The sequence below is a fragment of the Heptranchias perlo genome, chromosome 5 (assembly GCF_035084215.1).
Source record: "Heptranchias perlo isolate sHepPer1 chromosome 5, sHepPer1.hap1, whole genome shotgun sequence".
Classification (NCBI taxonomy): domain Eukaryota; kingdom Metazoa; phylum Chordata; class Chondrichthyes; order Hexanchiformes; family Hexanchidae; genus Heptranchias; species Heptranchias perlo.
This window is the reverse complement of record NC_090329.1, coordinates 82,827,955-82,846,661: the sequence shown is the minus strand read 5'-3', so window position 1 is coordinate 82,846,661 and position 18,707 is coordinate 82,827,955. Positions and strand designations below refer to the sequence as shown.

The following is an 18,707-nucleotide window of genomic DNA, read 5'->3' as shown; positions in this document are numbered from 1 at the left end:
TGGCTTGGGAAGATCCACTACCACGAAAGCTTAATGCTGTGGTAAGCTTTACTTCTACGGGAAGAGCTGTTCCTGATCCACATCTTGTGTGTAAGTCATTGTGCAGCAGATGGCACAACCCGATGGCAGCCTGTCTTCTGAAGCAGAAGCGGCAAAGCCAGGTATCCTATGACAGCTCAGATGCATGTGGAGGGGGTTTATAAATGTGGATCACGGGCAGTAACCAGTATGATCAAAATGCCTCAGGTCCGTTGCACCTGCATGTGTTGTCCCCTCACAAAATTCTCTTCCTCATCCCTGGTGTGTAGAATGTTGAGAACCTCACTAAAGGAAAACCCACCCCCACCTCTTTGGAAGACTGACATCAAAGCCCACAGAAACCAGAATAATGAAGCAAAGTATTGGCAGGGACAAAATAAATCCCAAAAATGTAAAAAAAAGAGGACTACTGAGCGGAACCAACAAATCCATGAAGCAAAATGCAGCAAAGGGAACATGAAATTGCAAAATTAAACGACCAAATACGCATATTATCCCTTTAAGAAGTCTGCTTCCCTTTAAGAAGTCCCAGCAGTCCCAGCACCATGTGTGTATGAGTGAGTTTTGCCTGGAGATGTATAATTCAGCGTAGGACATTTTACGGTTGTAATTAAAGATTAAAATGCAGCCACTCATGTTGGTAGTGCCACCTCATTATTTCAGAAAATCAGTTGCACAAAGGTCAGTCACCCAATTTCCCAACTCGTGCCCACTGTGCAAGGCCTTGCAAAAATCAGCCCTAATATCTGTTTGGTCAGATTCCTCTTCCACCCTCCAAAAGAAAAATTATTGAATTATAAGCGGTTAACTTGAACCTAATCCACCCGGTGGGAAACTGATGGGATAGCATCGGCCACTCGTTTTACATCATGCCTGAAGTCAGTGGAAAGTAAAATTAGGTAGGGTGTAAAACGAGCAGCCGATCCAATCCCATTAGTTTCCTGCCGGACTGGTTAGGATAAAATTGTCCCCAATTTGACTTGCTTCGTCCTTTTAATTTGTTTAGTTAAATTACAGGCCAAGGCCACAATTGGTGTCCTCTCCTTGCTTCCATGTATCTGGTCCTCACCACAGGCCAAACAACTAATTGCAGGCTTTTGTCACTACAATAATGTTGAACTTCAACTCTGTGCTGCAGCATAAATTAATATCAACTGAATCATCCAAAGCAAATTCATTTGGGAAAATAAGTTTTACATATTTGATGCAAAATTTTGATTGCCAAGCGTGTACTCATATTGCATATTCGTAGCCACTTCAGTAGTCGGAGGTATAACAGATTCTTTTACGGTTACCATTTGTTTTAATGTTCCCTTGAGCTTAAATGGCCAGGTTGCAACTTTTTGATGTTAACAGATGACAGTGTCTATTGCTTGCAAATATCACTCATTTCAGGGTGATTTCAATTAGGTGGCAAGAGAGAACAGTTATTTTTCCACACACAGTAGCCACAATTTTAATATGCCGGCAGGAAGAGTCGGGGGGTGGGGGGGGATGCGGGGGGGGCAGTGATTTGCAGGCGCCAAATCCGGAAGGGAGGTAGGCGGGTTGCGATCTGATCGCAACCCAAATGAGGCCAATCAAAGCCTCTTACGGGTTTTGCGCCCGGCAGCCAGCCTGATTGATGCAAAATTTCAATCACAACACTACTTACACTTCTCTTGTTTGGCCTTTCTGAAACTCCAATACTGGCCTCTTGTGCATCCCTGATTTCCTTTGCCCCACCATTGGTGACCGTGCCTTAATCAGTGTAGGCCCTAAGCTTTGGAATTCCCTTCCTAAACCTCTGTGTCTCACTCTTCCTTTAAGACACTCCTTAAAACCTACCTCTTTGACCGAGCTTTTGGCCACCTGCCCTGATATCTCCTTATATGGCTCGGTGTCAAATTTGGTTTGATAACGCTTCTTTTTAAGCGCCTTGGGACATTTTACTACATTAAAGATGCTATATAAAAAAAATGTACGTTGTTGTTGTTGTTGTAGTGGTAGTAGTAGTAGTAGTAGTAGTGGTGGTGGTGGTGGTGGTGGTAGTAGTAGTAGTAGATACCATTCATTCCTCCCCTATCCAGTAGATCTGGAAGGAGATGATATTGTTGCCCTCTCTTGGTACAAGGTGATCTATAAGGAGAGGAAAAAATTGGAAAAAATTTAAATGTTGTTGAATGGAGTTTCATTTTCATCCTCAAGTTCTAACAGCTGCTATTTCCATGGAGGTTATTCATCATCATGTTTTCATACAAGCCGGTTTTGAGCTTGCCTAACATACAGTGATATATTCCCTTTCAGAACAAAGGAGCAATGATATTTACTGGGTTACATCACCACTGTACATAAAAACATCAGAAAGAAAGAAAAAAAAGAACTTGCATTTACATAGTGCCTTATCATGTCCTCAGGATCCCCCATAACACTTCACAACCAATGAATTGTAATTTAAGCAAACAGCAGCTATTTTGCACACATCAAGGTCCCACAAACAGCAATGAGATAAATAACCAGTTAACCTGTTTTGGTGATGTTGGCTTAAAGATAAATGTTGGCTAGGACACAAAGAAAACACTACTGCTATTTGAGTAGTTCAGTGGGATATTTTACATTTACCTGAATTGGACGATGGAGCCTCAGTTTAACAACTCACCTGAAAAATGTAATATATTTGGATTTTCATGATTAAGGTCAGAGCATGAGGAGTCAGGGGACAGGTAGCAGAATGGATAGCAAGCTGGCTACAAAACATAAAACAGAGAGTAGGGGTTAAGGGTAGCTACTCAGACTGGCAAAAGGTGGGAATTGGTGTTCCACAGGGAACGGTGCTGGGACAACTGTTGTTTACAACTTAGAGTAACGATTTGGACTCGGGAATCAGAAGTACAATTTCAAAATTTGCGCATGACACCAAATTGGAGAGTGTAATTAATACAAAGGAACAATGCGTCAAAATGCACCAAAACATTAATAAACTTGCAGAATGGGTGTGTAATTGGCAAATGAATTTCAATATAGATAAGTGTGAGGTGGTGCATTTTGGTAGGAAGAATAAGGAGGCCACATGCTGCTTGGATAATAAGTCTAAATGGGGTAGAGGAGCAAAGGGATCTCAGGGTACAGATACACAAATCACTAAAAGTAATGATGCAGGATAAGACGGCCATAAAAAAGGCAAATCAAGCTCTGGGATTAATTTCTACAGGGATAGAATTGAAAAGCAGAGAAGTTATGCTAAACTTGTACAGAACCTTTTTTAGACGACACTTGGAGTATTGTGCATAGTTCTGGTCTCCATATTATAAAAAGGATATAGAGGTATTGGAGAAGGTGCAACAAAGATTCACTAGGATGATACCAGAACTGAGAGGATATACTTACCAGGAAAGGCTGAACAGGCTGGGGCTCCTTTCTCTAGAAAAGAGAAGACTGAGTGGTGACCTGATAGAGGACTTGAAGATAATGAAAGAGTTTGATAGGGTCGACGTAGAGAAAATGTTTCCACTTGTGGGGGAGTTCAAAACTAGAGGTCATAAATATAAGATAGTCACTAATAAATCCAACAGGGAAATTAGGAGAAACTTCTTTACCCTTAGAGTGGTAAGAATATAGAATGTGCTACCATAAGGAGTAGTTGAGGCAAATAAAATAGAGGCATTTAAGGGGAAGCTGGATAAGCACATGATGGAGAAAAGAATAGTAGGATATGCTGATAGGGTTAGATGAAGTAAGGAGGGAGGAGGCTTGTGTGGAGCATAAACGCCAGCATAGACCAGTTGGACCGAATGGCCTGTTTCTTTGCTGTAAACACGATGTAACTCAATGAAAGCTGGCACTTCCAACAATGTAGCATTTCCTCACTACTGCACTCAAGTGTCAGCCTAGATTTTGTGATCAACTCCCTGGAGTGGGGCTAGATGCCACAATCCTCTGACTCAAAGTAAAGAGTACCACCAGTGGGCTAAGGCTGTTCAGCAAATTAAGCCTACTGTTTTCATAGACCATCTAACTCGATCACTGATTGTACCCCATGAAATTAACCTTCAGTGCAAAATTGAGTATTTGTTTGTTTCATTCTATGTGTATCTCTATAGCTGACCAAAGAGAGTCAGCATGGATTTGTGAAGAGTAGGTCATGTATGACTAATCTGGTTGAATTTTTTAAGATCACTAACAAGGTGGATGCGGGAGTATCTATGGATATAGTCTAAATGGAGCTCCAGAAGGCATTTGATATGGTTCTGCACAAGAGATTATTAGCAAAAATGAAATGTGTTCTTTCCTCCCTCTGGCAGTCCTTAAAACTGTTATTAGAGGTAACCCTATGACATGGGTTGAAAATTGGTTGGGAGGTAGGAGACAGAGTGGGGATAAAGGGAATGAAACTCTGATGATGGAATGTGACAACTGGTGTTCCCCAGGAATCTGTACAGGGGCCTCAGCTTTTTCACTATATGTATCAATGACTTGGATGAAGTTTGCAGATGACGCTAATTTACGTGGAACAGTAAGTTGTGTAGCTGGGAGCAGGAAGTTACAAAGGGACATAGACAGATTAAGTGAGTGAGCAAAACTGTGGCATATGGAGTTCAATGTAGGGAAGTGTGAGGTCATCCACTTTGGACCCAAGAGACAAATCGGAATGCAGTCCCCATCACTTATAGCGGGTGCGTTTATGTGAACACGATTTGTTCTTTATACACAATGGCCGGTATAACACCTAAAGAATGTTTACTTTCTCTCTCTCCCCTTGTAATGAGCCATCCACAGCTCCCCTTTTTCCAGCCTCTTCAATGGCAGTGTAAAAGATATCGGAGAAAAGCTTTCGCGTCTGCGACGGTCACCGGATATGTCTGGTTAAAAATTTGGAAATGTCAACTTTTCAAGAAGGTGTGGAAAAGAAAGAACACATGAAGTAAAGCTAATGAAGGCTGGGGGAACAGAAATTGGAAGTTCTTGCAGAAAAAAGTGGTGGCCAATGACTGGCAGTGTAAAGCCTGTGGGAATGTGAATTGGGCAAGATATGCAACACTCCATAGTATGCAAAACTAGAAGAAAGGACTGGATATGGAGGTGAATTTAGTGAAAGAGAAAATGTAGTGTTAATAAAATTAAAAATCATTTCAATTACCGTTTTAAGGACTGCCAGAGGGAGGACAGTTAAAATTCATGCTGCAACATGTTTATTTTACCGGATAGCTTTCAAATCTGGGCCATTTATTACAGCTGATGGACTGTAGGCACAAATTCACTGGAAAGGTAAAGAGTTCTCTCTTTGCTTTGGTAAGTCCTTAATAGGTAGGGTGTGGGGGGGGGGGGGGAAATCTCCTGCACAGCCATGCAGGTCTCTCATTTGAAAATATAAAATATTAAAATGAAGTCTGCCTCAATAAGGCTCTTTTATTACATTCAGTGCGCCTTAATGAGGTGCAAACTAGTGAGTAAGCACAGCTGTTTCTGCCTGAAATAAACAGAGCTCTTAAGACTCTATAACTGGCAACTTTGAAATTGGCATTAGTGCAAATGGATAATGGTTATTGCTTTTTGGCCGATATAAGTGACTGCCCATTTTAAACTTGGACGTTTTAAGTGGTGGGGACTTTATTTTCTAAATAGCCAGAGACTAGAAACTGTGGAGGAGCAAAGGGATTTGGGTGTCCAGATACACAAATCACTAAAGCTAATGCACAGGTACAAAAAATAATCAAAGGGCTAATGGAATGTTGGCCTTTATCTCAAGGGGGCTGGATTACAAATGGGAGGAAGTTATGCTTCAGTTATACAGAGCATTAGTCAGACCCCATCTGGAATATTACATTCAGTTCAGGGCACCACATCTCAGGAAGGATATATTGGCCCTATAGGGGGTACAACACCAAAATGATACCGGGGCTCAAAGGGTTAAATTATGAGGCCAGGTTACATAAACTTGGGTTGTATTCCCTTGAGTTTAGACAGTTGAGGGGTGATCTAATTGAGGTGTTTAAAATGATAAGCGGATTTGATAGAGTAGTTACAGAGAAGCTATTTCCTCTGGTGGGGGATTCCAGAACAAGGGGACACAATCTTAAAACTAGAGCTAGGCCATTTGGAGTGAAATGAGGAAGCACTTTTCACACAAAGGGTGGAAGAAATCTGGAACTCTCTTCCCCCAAAAGACTGTGGATGCTCGGTCAATTGAAATTTTCAAGACTGAGATCGACAGATTTTTATTAGGTAAGGGTATCAAGGGATATGGAGCAAAGTCGGGTAAATGGGGTTGAGGTACGGATGTAATTGAATAGCAGAACAGGCTTGAGAGGCTGAATGGCCTACTCCTGTTCCTATGTTCCCATTGCCAATCAGATTTCTTTTATTGAGAATCCAAGGCGAAGGAGCAAGATCCATAGTACAGGACTTCACCAAAATTGAAAGGGGTAAAAGAGAAGATGAGATGGGATTGACTTCAGTGGAAGGAAAATCAGGTGGGTTGCATAACAGGTGGCTGATCCACTATCACCCAATTTGCTCCCTTGCCGAGGTTGTATTTTACCCCCTCAGTCTTTTAGGAATTGAAAGTAACTGGATTTTCATTGCACCAGACACTTACCCAGATGTTTTTTTTAAGCAGTTAATTAATTCAATCCCAACAGTTTTTCCACATATTCACTTACCTGTGGAGGAAAATAAACATTTTTTAAATCTCTAGATCTTGTTAATTTGAAACATGAGTCCCAAGGTTTAGGGATGGTTGACTTGTATCTTGGTCCAGTGAAGAAAATGTGGTTTGGAATTTCCTCGGAGCTGCTCCAGCTCAGGATTTCCACCACACTCCAGCGGAGTTACGGTGGTGGAGCAGGAGCAGCTCCGAGGAAATTCCAGGCCTTGGTGAACATGGTGATGAGGATTTTGTGAGCACAGCAGTGAGTACTTCTCAGTAGTTAGAAGAGTAATCCTAAGCAGTGCTCATTTATTTTATAACACAAAAGCTGCTGTTGTTGTTTGTTTCATTATGCCCTTGGACTATGTAAAACACTTTTCCATCTGTTGCTGCACAGAGAGGAGAAAGAGTCTCCAAATTCAGGTAACTGAACGGAAACATCTTAACCTTTCCATTTCCATCACTGAGCTGCGTTCTTCCTTGCATATGTGTGAGCAAGTTCGGTATTTCATATGTAAGCTTACAATTAGCACACTGAACATTTAAAATGGTAACAACTGCAGTGATAAAACAAATACATATGATACTTTTCAAACTTGGGGGATTTTATTCACTTTTTTTGGCTCAATGTTAAAACCTTTTTGAAAGGAAATTGCATTTGCGCAATTCTGCACATGACTATTGTGCAAAATATTTAAGCTCTTGGCATAGTGCATTTAGCACAAAATAAAGCCAAATGTAACATTACAGCTTAGCATACAATGCTAACAGGAACGTTTCATACATTTTTGCCATCTGAGGGTGTAATTTTGCAAAATTGTAGCCAACCTTGCAATGCAATTGTATGGTGCTATAGTAACAGTGATAGGATTGAATTGCAGAAGAAAGACTATTTTAGAATTAATTGAATCTGTCTGTATATTAGGCCTAACTGGCGTACTTCATTTGCACATTGTCCCTTTCAACGTAACAAATTTTAGCTCCAAGATTTGATTTTTGAGTTGTTAATGAAAACATGGGAATGATTTCCACCTGTGTCACCAACTTCCACTTGCCCTCTTTTGCTCCTATTACGTGGACAAAATAAAAAGACTGAACTTATTACCTACTTACTATAAAGGTCTCCTCTTGGCCTTTTAGTAAGTTAATAAATTGCATCCAGTTCTTTTCAGGTAGATACATTTTAAAATTCTTCCTTCTCCTCTTGGTGAAGAAAAATGTCCAATCTTTTAAAGGTAGTATAATGAGGTAGTTTTTCAAAGAATACTGGCTCATTTTTGTGCCAGTTTTGAACAACAACAAAATGTTGCAGACATTTTTTGCCCTGAAATTGCATTGTGGGATATGACTTCCTTAACATGTTCGTCTGAAATTCCTCCCTCTCCGATTTTAATGGATGATTGTAAACAATTTTACAACACCAAGTTATAGTCCAGCAATTTTATTTTAAATTCACAAGCTTTCGGAGGCTTCCTCCTTCGTCAGGTGAACGATGTGAAAAAGTGAAAATGTGAAAAAGTGAAAATGTGAAAAAGATTTTAATGGAGGCATTAAGCTGTTTATTTTTAAGTAGGTTAATGCCTCTGAGGAATTTCAGATGACTATGTTAAGTGTTCCTGCACTAGGAGCCCATAGTGTAACTTCAGGGCCAAAATGTCTGTAATTAGTTATTAAAGAGGAACCCATTGTCATCAAAAATGTATCTAGGCAATATTTGTTTTTTTATTTTATAACTGCGTGATGTAATGACATAAAGTGCATCAAAACTCATTATCAAACTGTTTGTTTGTGATGTCGTTGCAACAAAAGTGAAATACAGCTCTTCTGGCTCATTGTTCTCGCTAAAAAAAATTTGCGGAATACTCTTTCACGATCGTGATGCAGCTTAAAAGTGTCAGGTTTGTGTTCTATGTAAAATCTAAAATGCAGCTGAGCTGGCACAAAAGTGTAATAATTGGAGTAACGGTATTTTATTTCGTAAGTGTCAGCTTGGCTCATCTGCTACCCCCTGAATCAGAAGCTCCACTCTAAACTATGTAATGTATACTATACTTACACATGTATACAAACGAGTACAAACATCTGCTTCATCAGGTGAATATGAAACCCATTACACTTCTCAAAGAATATGAGGTAGTCCTCCTGGTATCCTGACCAATTTTCTTTCCTCAACCAAAACCACTAAAACAGATGAATTGGTCATCATCTCATAGCTGTCTGTGGGTTCTTACTGCTGTGTGCAAACTAGCTGCTGCAATCATTTACATAACGGCAGTGACTGCACTTCACAGTAATTCAATGTATGTGAAGCACTTTAGAACATTTCTGAGAGACGTGATACGATGCTATATAAATGTCAATTCTTTTCTTTCTAATTGAAGTAGTCAGATTTAGTTTTGTACTTTTTTTTAGTCCCGTGCTGTGTTTTTTACTGAACAATTACTCTTTTTAAAGAAGGCAGTTAAATCCCGAAAAACAGAATAGCAGCAGACCTCAACGGACCACTATACTTGTGTTCTTGATTTACAGTAATATTTCCTTTTCATCTAGCCTGACATAGTTTTGTCATGGTTTTCCCAGTGGTGGTATATGTTTAATGTTAGTGATCCAAAAGTCTCTGAATAATTCCTGGCAGAAGCTCTGAACCCATGAGTCACAGCAAACTTCACTGTGTTTATCTGTATGTATGTGTACACATGCTTTCATATATCTGTACTTGTTTGTATATATGTGTGAGGATGGTATACATTATGTAGCATGGTAGATGAGTAATAACCTATTCTAGACGAGCCATCTTCTGTGATTAGCTTGAGGGAATAGTTTAAAACAAACTGCTTCATTAAGTCTCCAACATAATTTTTCCATAGTTGTATTGTAGCTGTTTAATACTGGCTTGCCTGTTTTTTGTTTTAAACAAGCGTTAGCTTCTTTATGGTTTAGTTTTCCAGCCGCTGTTTAAATTACTAGTGTTAATCTTTCTGCTAGTAATTACTTTCTTACCGTGGTGGTGAATGGTGTCTGAAAAGAAATCTAATGAAGAAAAGATTATTACAAATTGATGCAGTATGTTGGTGTTTTTTTCCAATACAAAAATTTAAACAGCTTCAGGGTTCTGTACCATATGGTGAGTTCCTGATGTTAGTCATGACATAATGAGGCACAAAGTGGATGCTTGGTGCTTCAAAATGGAGAATAAACCCGGACCACTTTCACACATCTTATGGTGACTGTGTTTATCTTTATGTACGCATACATGTGCATTTTTGGCAAGGATGAAATGTCAAGAGACGCAAGAGGTGAGAAAATTAGTGAAGCATCTTATAAGAGTTTGCACACAACAGTCCATCCCACAACTCAGCACGTCATTCCATGTGCCATGTCTCTTCCATAATGGCATTGTTGAAAGTGATTCCACTTTATGTTGCAACACAACAATATGTAGTCTTGGGTTCAACAATATTGCGTCTTGGATTTCGGAACCACTGGGCTACTGTGATGGAAGAGTACTTTTTTTCTCATTTTGATTTTGCTTTTAACTAGATAAGTTATAAATTGACCTGTTGCAACATTACAGACATTATGGATCAATGTAGATGTCCCACTGATTTGAACCTTTGGCAATTATTGTAAAAAGCTCTCACATAAAAACATAGGAGAGCTCATTCAATTCTCCATTCCACTGACCTTGTACAACTTGGTTTGTTTTGGATCCTTCTAAACTAATTTAAACTTCTGAAGGAGACAAATAACCATAGGTAAAACCTCTAATGACAGAAAACATTTCTGCCTATTTCTACAGGTATCAATCCTGTATCAATTAGAGTCTACATTATTCAACCTTGACCAGCTGCATTCCACAGATATGGTCCCAACAGGACTGTAACTATAGTGTTCTATAAGGTATTTGATCATCTGTGCTTGCACTTGTTTTTATAATCTTCAGCCTCTTTATAACCAAATATTTATCTAAGTCCTTTTAAAGGAGTCAATCAACATAGCATTAACAGCTTTATTGTGATATTAGTACAGCCCCCCAAAAAGTATACCTTCTAACTGCAGTCTTGGTTGAGGCAGCCAATTTTCTATAACTGTCCTTCGCGATCACGGTTTATGTTAAGTAACCTGCTTAAAGTACGTTGTCAATGTATTACAGTATCCCAAAGATCTAGATCTTGCCCTCTACTAATCTTCTTTCTTCAATGAAAACAAGTTAAATTGTATCAACTTAACTTCATCACACTAGTATTTTTGTCTCACAATCATCCTAACTGCTCTTCTCAGTACATTTTGCAATGTAACAATTTCAAAGTACCTAGTATTCCAAAGTACACAGTATCCTAAAGGTATCATTACACTTAATGTTACAAGATAAAAAATAACTTTTTTGATATTCAGTTTGATGCTGTTGAGTTGCATCCTAACACTTGGTTAGCTTTTGTTCATAAATCTCACACTGACTTGATACTTTTTGTGAATTGTCAACAATCATACCCAAAGCTATCTCCTTTTGCATCTTTGCCACCTACTCACCAAACGCCTTTTGTGAATGTTGGGCGCTGCATGGAACCTTGGGGGTAATTTTGACTTTGTACGATAGTGAACATTTCCACAATAGAAATGAAAATCGTGAGAGATGTAAAACGGGCTGCAGACTCGCTATCGCCCATTTTGCACTATCGCACAAAATCAAAATTACCGCCCCGCCATGGGGTAGATTTTGACTTTTGGTCTGCCGCCCATTCCAGCGGTGAAGAGGCCCCTGTGATTTTGAGGCTCCGGCCTCAGCTCGCCGGTTTGAAGACTGGAAATTGGGCTGGAGCTGCCACCAGCAAGGTAAGTTACAGGGAGAGGGAGCAGGGGGTGGGGGAGGGGTCATAATCGCGGAGGGTGAGAATCCCAAGGCACAGGGACCCAGATTATTTGTGTGGTCCCTGGGGGTTTTAAAAAGCCTCCTCCCTTCCATCACCCTTGGAACTGATCGAAGCCTGGATTGTGCAGGCTCCTACCAGTTCCTACCTAAAATGGCGATCGGAGTCCTATTTATGTCATAGCATCCCAATTTCCATATTGAAAGGGGCCTATCACCTGAATCAGGCGAGCACTTTGGACACCTGGCAGTGGAGCTGGCCGGTGTTAACGGGGCAGAACGGTTATCGACCCCATTTTGAGACTGTTATTGCCCCGTTAATGCCAGGCGAAGGGAGTGAAAATCAACCCTACTTGTTTGAATTTCTGTGATTTTACTGCTTTGTCTCAATTTTACTACTTTTGTTATTTTGTTATTTGTTTTAGTTAAAAATCAGTTTGTGTGGGCCATCCCTAACTGAACTTTTAGTGGTACACTCCCTTTAAGGGTAAGCCGTTTATGTATCCTTGTGTCCATACTTCCATGGGTCTTTTGCAATATAGTACTCTTTGGGTTTATTTACAAAAACAACTGCTGCTGTTCCTCAGTTCAGTTACTTAATGTATCCAGATTGGTTCCTGTCAACCTTCCCTAGCCAAGCCACATGCCTACTGCCGCCACCCATTTATTATCATTTGCTTTCTGTTGCTTGGACAATTCCAGTCCAGATAGATTCTTTGCCATCAATTTATTCCACCCTTATCTTCTTTAAAAGTCTAAGATATGGAACCATGTCTATATTATATTAAATACAGTGAGTGCTTTCAACATCCCAAAGGTATTGTGCCTGTGGGTGGTGCTGTGAGTGTAACGATACATGACCTAGAGTTATATTACAGGGCCACTTAAAGGGAAAGTGCCAAACCCACCTTTGTAACCGATAAGGATAAAAAAAAATTATGTTTCAGTTACTAAATGAAGAATTCATTAAAAATATATACAAGGCACGTAAACATTTGAAAATCAAAATTGTATTATCAATCCACACTTGGAAGCTGACCCCATGTCTATGGATGATGTCACCAAGGAGCACCATGTAGATGAGGAGAAAGAGAGGGAGCTCAGGAGGGATCTATCCTGAGGTGACAGTACAGTGCTGGGAAGAGAAACCGTTGGTAGAGATGCTCTAGCTACAATTAGATCAGTAAGAATGGAACAAAGCTAGATCAGTTCCACTGGGCTGGACAATGGAGGAGAGGCATTGGAGGACGATGGTATAATTGACCATGCCAAAGTCTGCAGAGAGGTTGAGGAAGATGAGATGGGAATAATGCACCATGGTCAAGATCACAGAAAATGTAATTGGTGACGTTGGTTAGGGCCGTTTCGGTGGTGTGGAAGGGGACGAAACTTGATTGGAGGTATTGAAGCAGGGAGTTACGGGAGAAATGGGCATGGAGGTGGGGGGGGGGGTGCTCCAACACATTCAATGATTTCGGAGAGGAAAAGGAGGTTGGTGATACTTCGTATTCTAGACCTCGCTTTGTGTCCTGGAATTCTACTTGAACTAAATAACCATTTTGTGAACGAAATCAAAACCTGGGGAAGTTAAAAATGAACATAATTTTTATTATATAAATGGAATCCGTCATGTTAAACCGTGAGAGTTCGTTTTTGTTAAGTCAGTGAAAGAAGTTGTGTAACCCACTTGTCCGTTAAACATAATGGGGCTGAAAATCGTCTTCCACATCAAGAGAGATCGTTTGGTGGAAAGGTCATTATTGTCCCTGTCAGTTCATAAAGCACTTCAGCAAGTGGGGCCCGAATGAAAACTCTCCCAGGGAGACCAGCCGAATTCTGAATAACCATTTGAGATAGAGATTGGAACTCTTGGCTTTCTGTCTGAGTCTTGACATTCTATTGCAGGGCTACTGGACTAAGCACGCAACGACCTTGAGTATTGTAGCTTTGAAGCAGCTCTTCAGTATTATTGTCTGATAAACTTAATAAGGATTTGAAATATTTTATGAATTTTTTGCATAATTTTGCTGAAATGCAGGTGGCATTTTAGAAGTGAAAGCCCTTTCATCTGTAGTGTACTAACATGCAGTAGTTCCTGCTTTCCAAAGTAAATATTAGTACGGAATGTTCAGTGCTGACCCAATAAAAGATTAACTGGCATTTTGCAGTGTTTGTTAATGACCATTATAACTGTCAGAAAACCTAACTACACTTGAAGTGTTTTGGACAATAGCACTGCTGATGGTAATGCTGGCAATTTCCCTGTTTTTGCAGGTCACCGCCAGAGGATTTAGTCCATTGTTGCAGTTTGCCTACACTGCTAAGCTATTACTCAGCAGAGACAACATCCAAGAGGTCATGCACTGTGCTGAAGTCCTGCGCATGCACAATCTGGAGGACTCCTGCTTTCGCTTCCTTGAGGCCCAGCTCTTTAATGAGAAAGACGGTTTCTTCCTTTACACCAAAATGTCAACTTTCCAACAATCTGATGCACAAGAAGATGGAAATTCCGACGGTGAGGAAGAACACATGCAATCTGAAACTCATAAGATTACCTGTTCTAGGGAAAGAATATGTGCAGAGACCCTTGGGTTTGAAACATCTCCCAGGCTATCTGAGAAAGAACCAGCTGTGATATCCATCCCTGTTACATCAAATGATGATATGGGACGCTGCCCAAAATACAGGAAATACCAGCTTGCTTGCACCAAGCATGTCAATAGCACACCACATACTAGTACCTCAGGTTTTCCAAGCACATTTAAAGAAGACCGGCCAGTCAGTGCCCAAACTCAAGGATATAGCAAGGCACAGGTAAAAATCGAACCACACGCACCAGAAACTGCAGGAGAAAAGGCTATGCAGTGCGTGTCTGGAGGTGAACCTGATACAACGGAACATGCAATTACAGAAAAGGAAATGGATAGTAAGCAGATGAGTCCAATGTGTGTTGATAGACCTAAAAGTAGATCATCCCCTTGTTCAAGGTTCACTAAAAAAACTGATGTAGAATCTACTGAGAGACAAAGTCCACTGCAACAACCTTTTGACATCAGAACATCTTGTTCCCTTGAAAAGGGAATGACTCAGGGTGACCTCAAAACAGAATACAGGCCATATAGTGAGAACTATGGACTGTCCTGCACACCTCAGAAAGATAACAGTAGCTTTACTGTAGGATCTCTACTGACAGAACCATCTTGTGAAGTGATTTGCAAACAAGAACTGGAATCGGACAGAAAGAGTGTAATATTTTCTTCTGGTACCTTGGACAGGATGAACACTCCTGCTTCACATTCATACCCTGGTGGGAATTCACTAGAGAACGAACTTACTGAGCATGTGCCAAAAGGTTTGTGGAGTGGTACTAGCCAGTCACTTCCATGTTCACAGACTTGTGCTCCTACTGGACTTTCAATGGAGCCTTTATTGCCATTGAATTCGTGTAGAATTCGGCCTACCTGTAACACCAGCTGCCCAGTGCCAATTAAAGTGTGCTCCCGGTCCCCTCCATCTGAGACCAGGACCAGAACCTCAAGTTCCTGCTCCTCCTACTCCTTTCCTGAAGATGGAAGCGGTGGTTCTCCTTGCAGTTTGCCCCAGTTTGAGTTGTCCACTTCTCCCTGCTCACAAGGAACACGCTTCCTATCTGTAGAACAGCAAGAGCTAGGCATGATGGGAGATGCAATGTACAGTCAATGTAAGCCACCATTAAAATGTGAGCAGTCCTATGTCACCAACTCCAGCGATGAGTCTGAATCCTTTTCAGAAGGGGACAGTGAGTCCTGCTCAAATCGAGAGAGAGGACATGAGGTACAGTAGCAATATTTTTAATAAAATACTTTTCCAAGTATGAATTAACCTTTCCGAGGATTGTCGCATATAAGGGACATACTGCCAACGTTGATGGATTGGGGGAATGTGGTGGTGCTGAGTGCCAGTGTGCCAATGCACAGTGCCATGGAGTGATGATGGGCGCAAGTTTGAGTCTTGCTATACTTAGCTCCTGACCTGAGCCATGCTGAATAGGACAGCACTAAGTATAAATTGTGATACTTTCCAGTAGTGGAGAGGGAAAATCATAAGGATAGAATTACCCTCACAATGTTGTTGTAGAAACATGTAAATGCACTCATACCAAATTCCTGTCTCCACTATTTTAATGGACAAATGTAAGGAGTCTTACAACACCAGGTTATAGTCCACAGTTTTATTTGAAATCACAAGCTTTCGGAGGCTTCCTCCTTTGTCAGGTGACGAAGGAGGAAGCCTCCGAAAGCTTGTGATTTCAAATAAAACTGTTGGACTATAACCTGGTGTTGTAAGACTCCTTACATTTGTCCACCCCAGTCCATCACCGGCATCTCCACATCATATTTTAATGGACACATTAACCCATTCATTTTACAAGGCATAACGTGGAGAGGGGAGGTTGGTACGAGAACTTTAAGCATTTAAGCAAGTTTGAGTACGTTGAGCATTTGTGCAATGTCATCACCAACACTTATTTTTGCCCTATACAGGACAGTCATGTCTGGGTGGTTCTTGGCACCTCTAGTTGCTGGCTACAGGGTGAGGATGAGGAAGAAGATGAAAATTATAGGAAAAGGGGAGAAACCTACTCAAAACATAACCCATGAAAAAGGTCAAATAAATCATTTATTCATCATAAATACTTAAATAATTATCACAATTACAACATGGTTAAATAATTCATAAATGTAGAATTTGGTGCACCTTTCAGACTACTTTGCTTTCAATCTGTCTGAAACTTCCAGTTAGTGCATTGTACAGTATTGCAAGGAATTCTCCATGATTTAAATAGTGTTTGCCAAGAATGACCAAAACATTTAACCTAAATTTGAATTATATGTAGTTGATAGGCACTGACAACAGCAATGCTTATATCATCTACTTATAATTATACTGCTCTTGGTCCTAGTTCTTTAGGTTGTCATTTTTACATGAAAATAAAAGCACGTCAACAACAACATGCATTTATTTAGCACCTTTAATATAGAAAAACGTTCCCAAATGCTCCACAGAGGTGTAATCAGAAAATGCTCACTGAGCTTAGGAAGAGGTTATGATCAAATAGGTGGGTTTTAACAACAATGACTTGCATTCATAAATCACCTTTATGGTAAAAAAAAAGTCCAAGGCGCTTCACAGAAGCATGATTGGACAAAAATTGACACTGAGCCAATGAAGCAGTTATTAGGAGGGGTGACTCAAGCTTGGTCAAAGAGGTGGGTTTTAAGGAGGGTCTTAAAGAAAGAACTTGCATTTATATAGCACCTTTCTAGACCTCGGGACGTCCCAAAGTGCTTTACAGCTAATGAAATACTTTTCAAGTGCAGTCACTATTGTAATGTAGGAAAGACAGCAGCCAATTTGCACACAGCAAGTCACACAAACAATAATGAAATAAATTAGCAGATCATCTGTTTTTAATGTTGTTTGAGGTATAAATGTTGGCCAGGACACCGAGAGAACTCCCCTTCTCTTCTATCGAGTAGTGCTGTGGGATCTCTCACGTCCACTTGAGAGGACAGGCAGGGCCTTGGTTTAACGTCGCATTCGAAAGAGTGCAGCACTCCTTCAGTACTGCACTGAAGTGCCAGCCTAGATTACACGCTCAAGCCTCTGGAGTGGGGCTTAAACCCACAACCTTCTGATTCAATGACGAGAGTGCTACTGCTGAGCCACAGCCAGCACCTAAAGATTAAAGGAAGAGAGAGCGGTGAAGACACAGAGAAGTTCAGAGAGGGAATTCCAGAGCTTAGGGCCTAGATAGCTGAAGACACGCCGCCAATGGTGGGGCAAAGGGAATGGGGGATTCACAAGAGGCCAGAGTTGGAGGAAAGCAGAGTTCTTGGAGAGTTGTAAGACTGGAGGAGGTTATAAAGATGGGGAGGGGCAAGGCCTTGAAGGAATTTGAACACAAGGATAAGAATTTTAATTTGGAGGCATTGGGAAACCGAGAGCCGATGTACGTCAGCGAGCACAGGGGTGATGGGTGAGTGGAACTTGATGCGGGTTAGGATACAGGCAGCAAAGTTTTGGATCTGCTAAAGTTTATGGAGAGTGAAGGAAAGGAGGCCAGCCAGGAGAGCATTGGAATAGTCAAGTCTGGAGGTGGTAAAGGCATGGATGAGGGTTTTGACACCTGAGGCAGGGGCCGAAACGAGCGATGTTATGGAGGTGGAAGTAGGCGGTCTTTGTAATGGTGAGGATATGTGGGCAGTAGCTCATCCTAGGTTGAACAGAATGCCGAGGTTGCAAGTAGCCTCGGTCAGCCTAAGACATTGGCAGGTGAGGGCATGGACTCAGTGGCGAGTGTATGGAGCTTATGTTGGAGGCCGATAATGATGGCCTCGGTCTTAAACTGGAGGAAATTGCAGCTCTTCCAAGATGGGATGTCTGATAAGCAGTCTGACAGCACAGAGGCAATGATAGGTGGTGGTGAGGTAGAGCTCGGTGTCGTCAGCGTACATGTGGAAGCTTAACCAAATGCTGCCAACGTTTAACATATACGGATTGTAACACCCTTTTTTCTACAGGTCACTACTAGGAAATCAAACCCTGTAGACCTGTTTATTAGCTTGTAACCTTCAGATATTTTTCCTACGGTTTGGCTAGCTTTAATACCTATAATTTAATAGGCTTGTTATTTTTTATTACCAAGAACTTATCATCTCATTTTGAAAGGGAATGATGGAAGGGGGAAAAGAGAAAAGCATTATGTATATTGGATGATTTGGAATGTTGATTTTAGGTAAATATACAAACTAAAATCCTCCAAGGGCTCCAATTAATTGTTTTTTGGAATTAATCGCTGGGCATTTTTAAAAAAATTCTACATGCATTTTAGAATAAAGACTCTGTAAACAATTTTAACTGTGACATACCCGGTTGATTACAGCCTTCTTTGAAAAACCTTTGGATTTTTAAAATTATTCCTGCAGGTGTAGATGCGACTAAAGTATGCCGGTTTTGTGCATTACAGTATGTTCAATGCAGTTTCCTCTGTACATTCCAGAAATATGCCATTGAAGTTTACAAGAAATCAAACAACATAATTCTACTGCTTGTGTAGAATCTGATGCATGAATGTAAATGTTTCACACTTATGAACGTGTATGAAAGTAGTAACATTTGGGTCACATTGCTAAT

At 40.7% G+C, this 18,707-nt stretch overlaps 1 protein-coding gene across 1 annotated transcript in view; it reads left to right on the top strand.

Moving 5' to 3' along the window:
* Positions 1-18,707, top strand: part of bach2b (BTB and CNC homology 1, basic leucine zipper transcription factor 2b) — a 298,224-nt gene that overhangs the window by 264,165 nt on the left and 15,352 nt on the right. Inside the window, exon 4 of the mRNA XM_067984749.1 lies at positions 13,806-15,344. Coding sequence (XP_067840850.1) covers positions 13,806-15,344 — 1,539 coding nt within the window. The remainder of the gene's footprint in view (positions 1-13,805; positions 15,345-18,707) is intronic.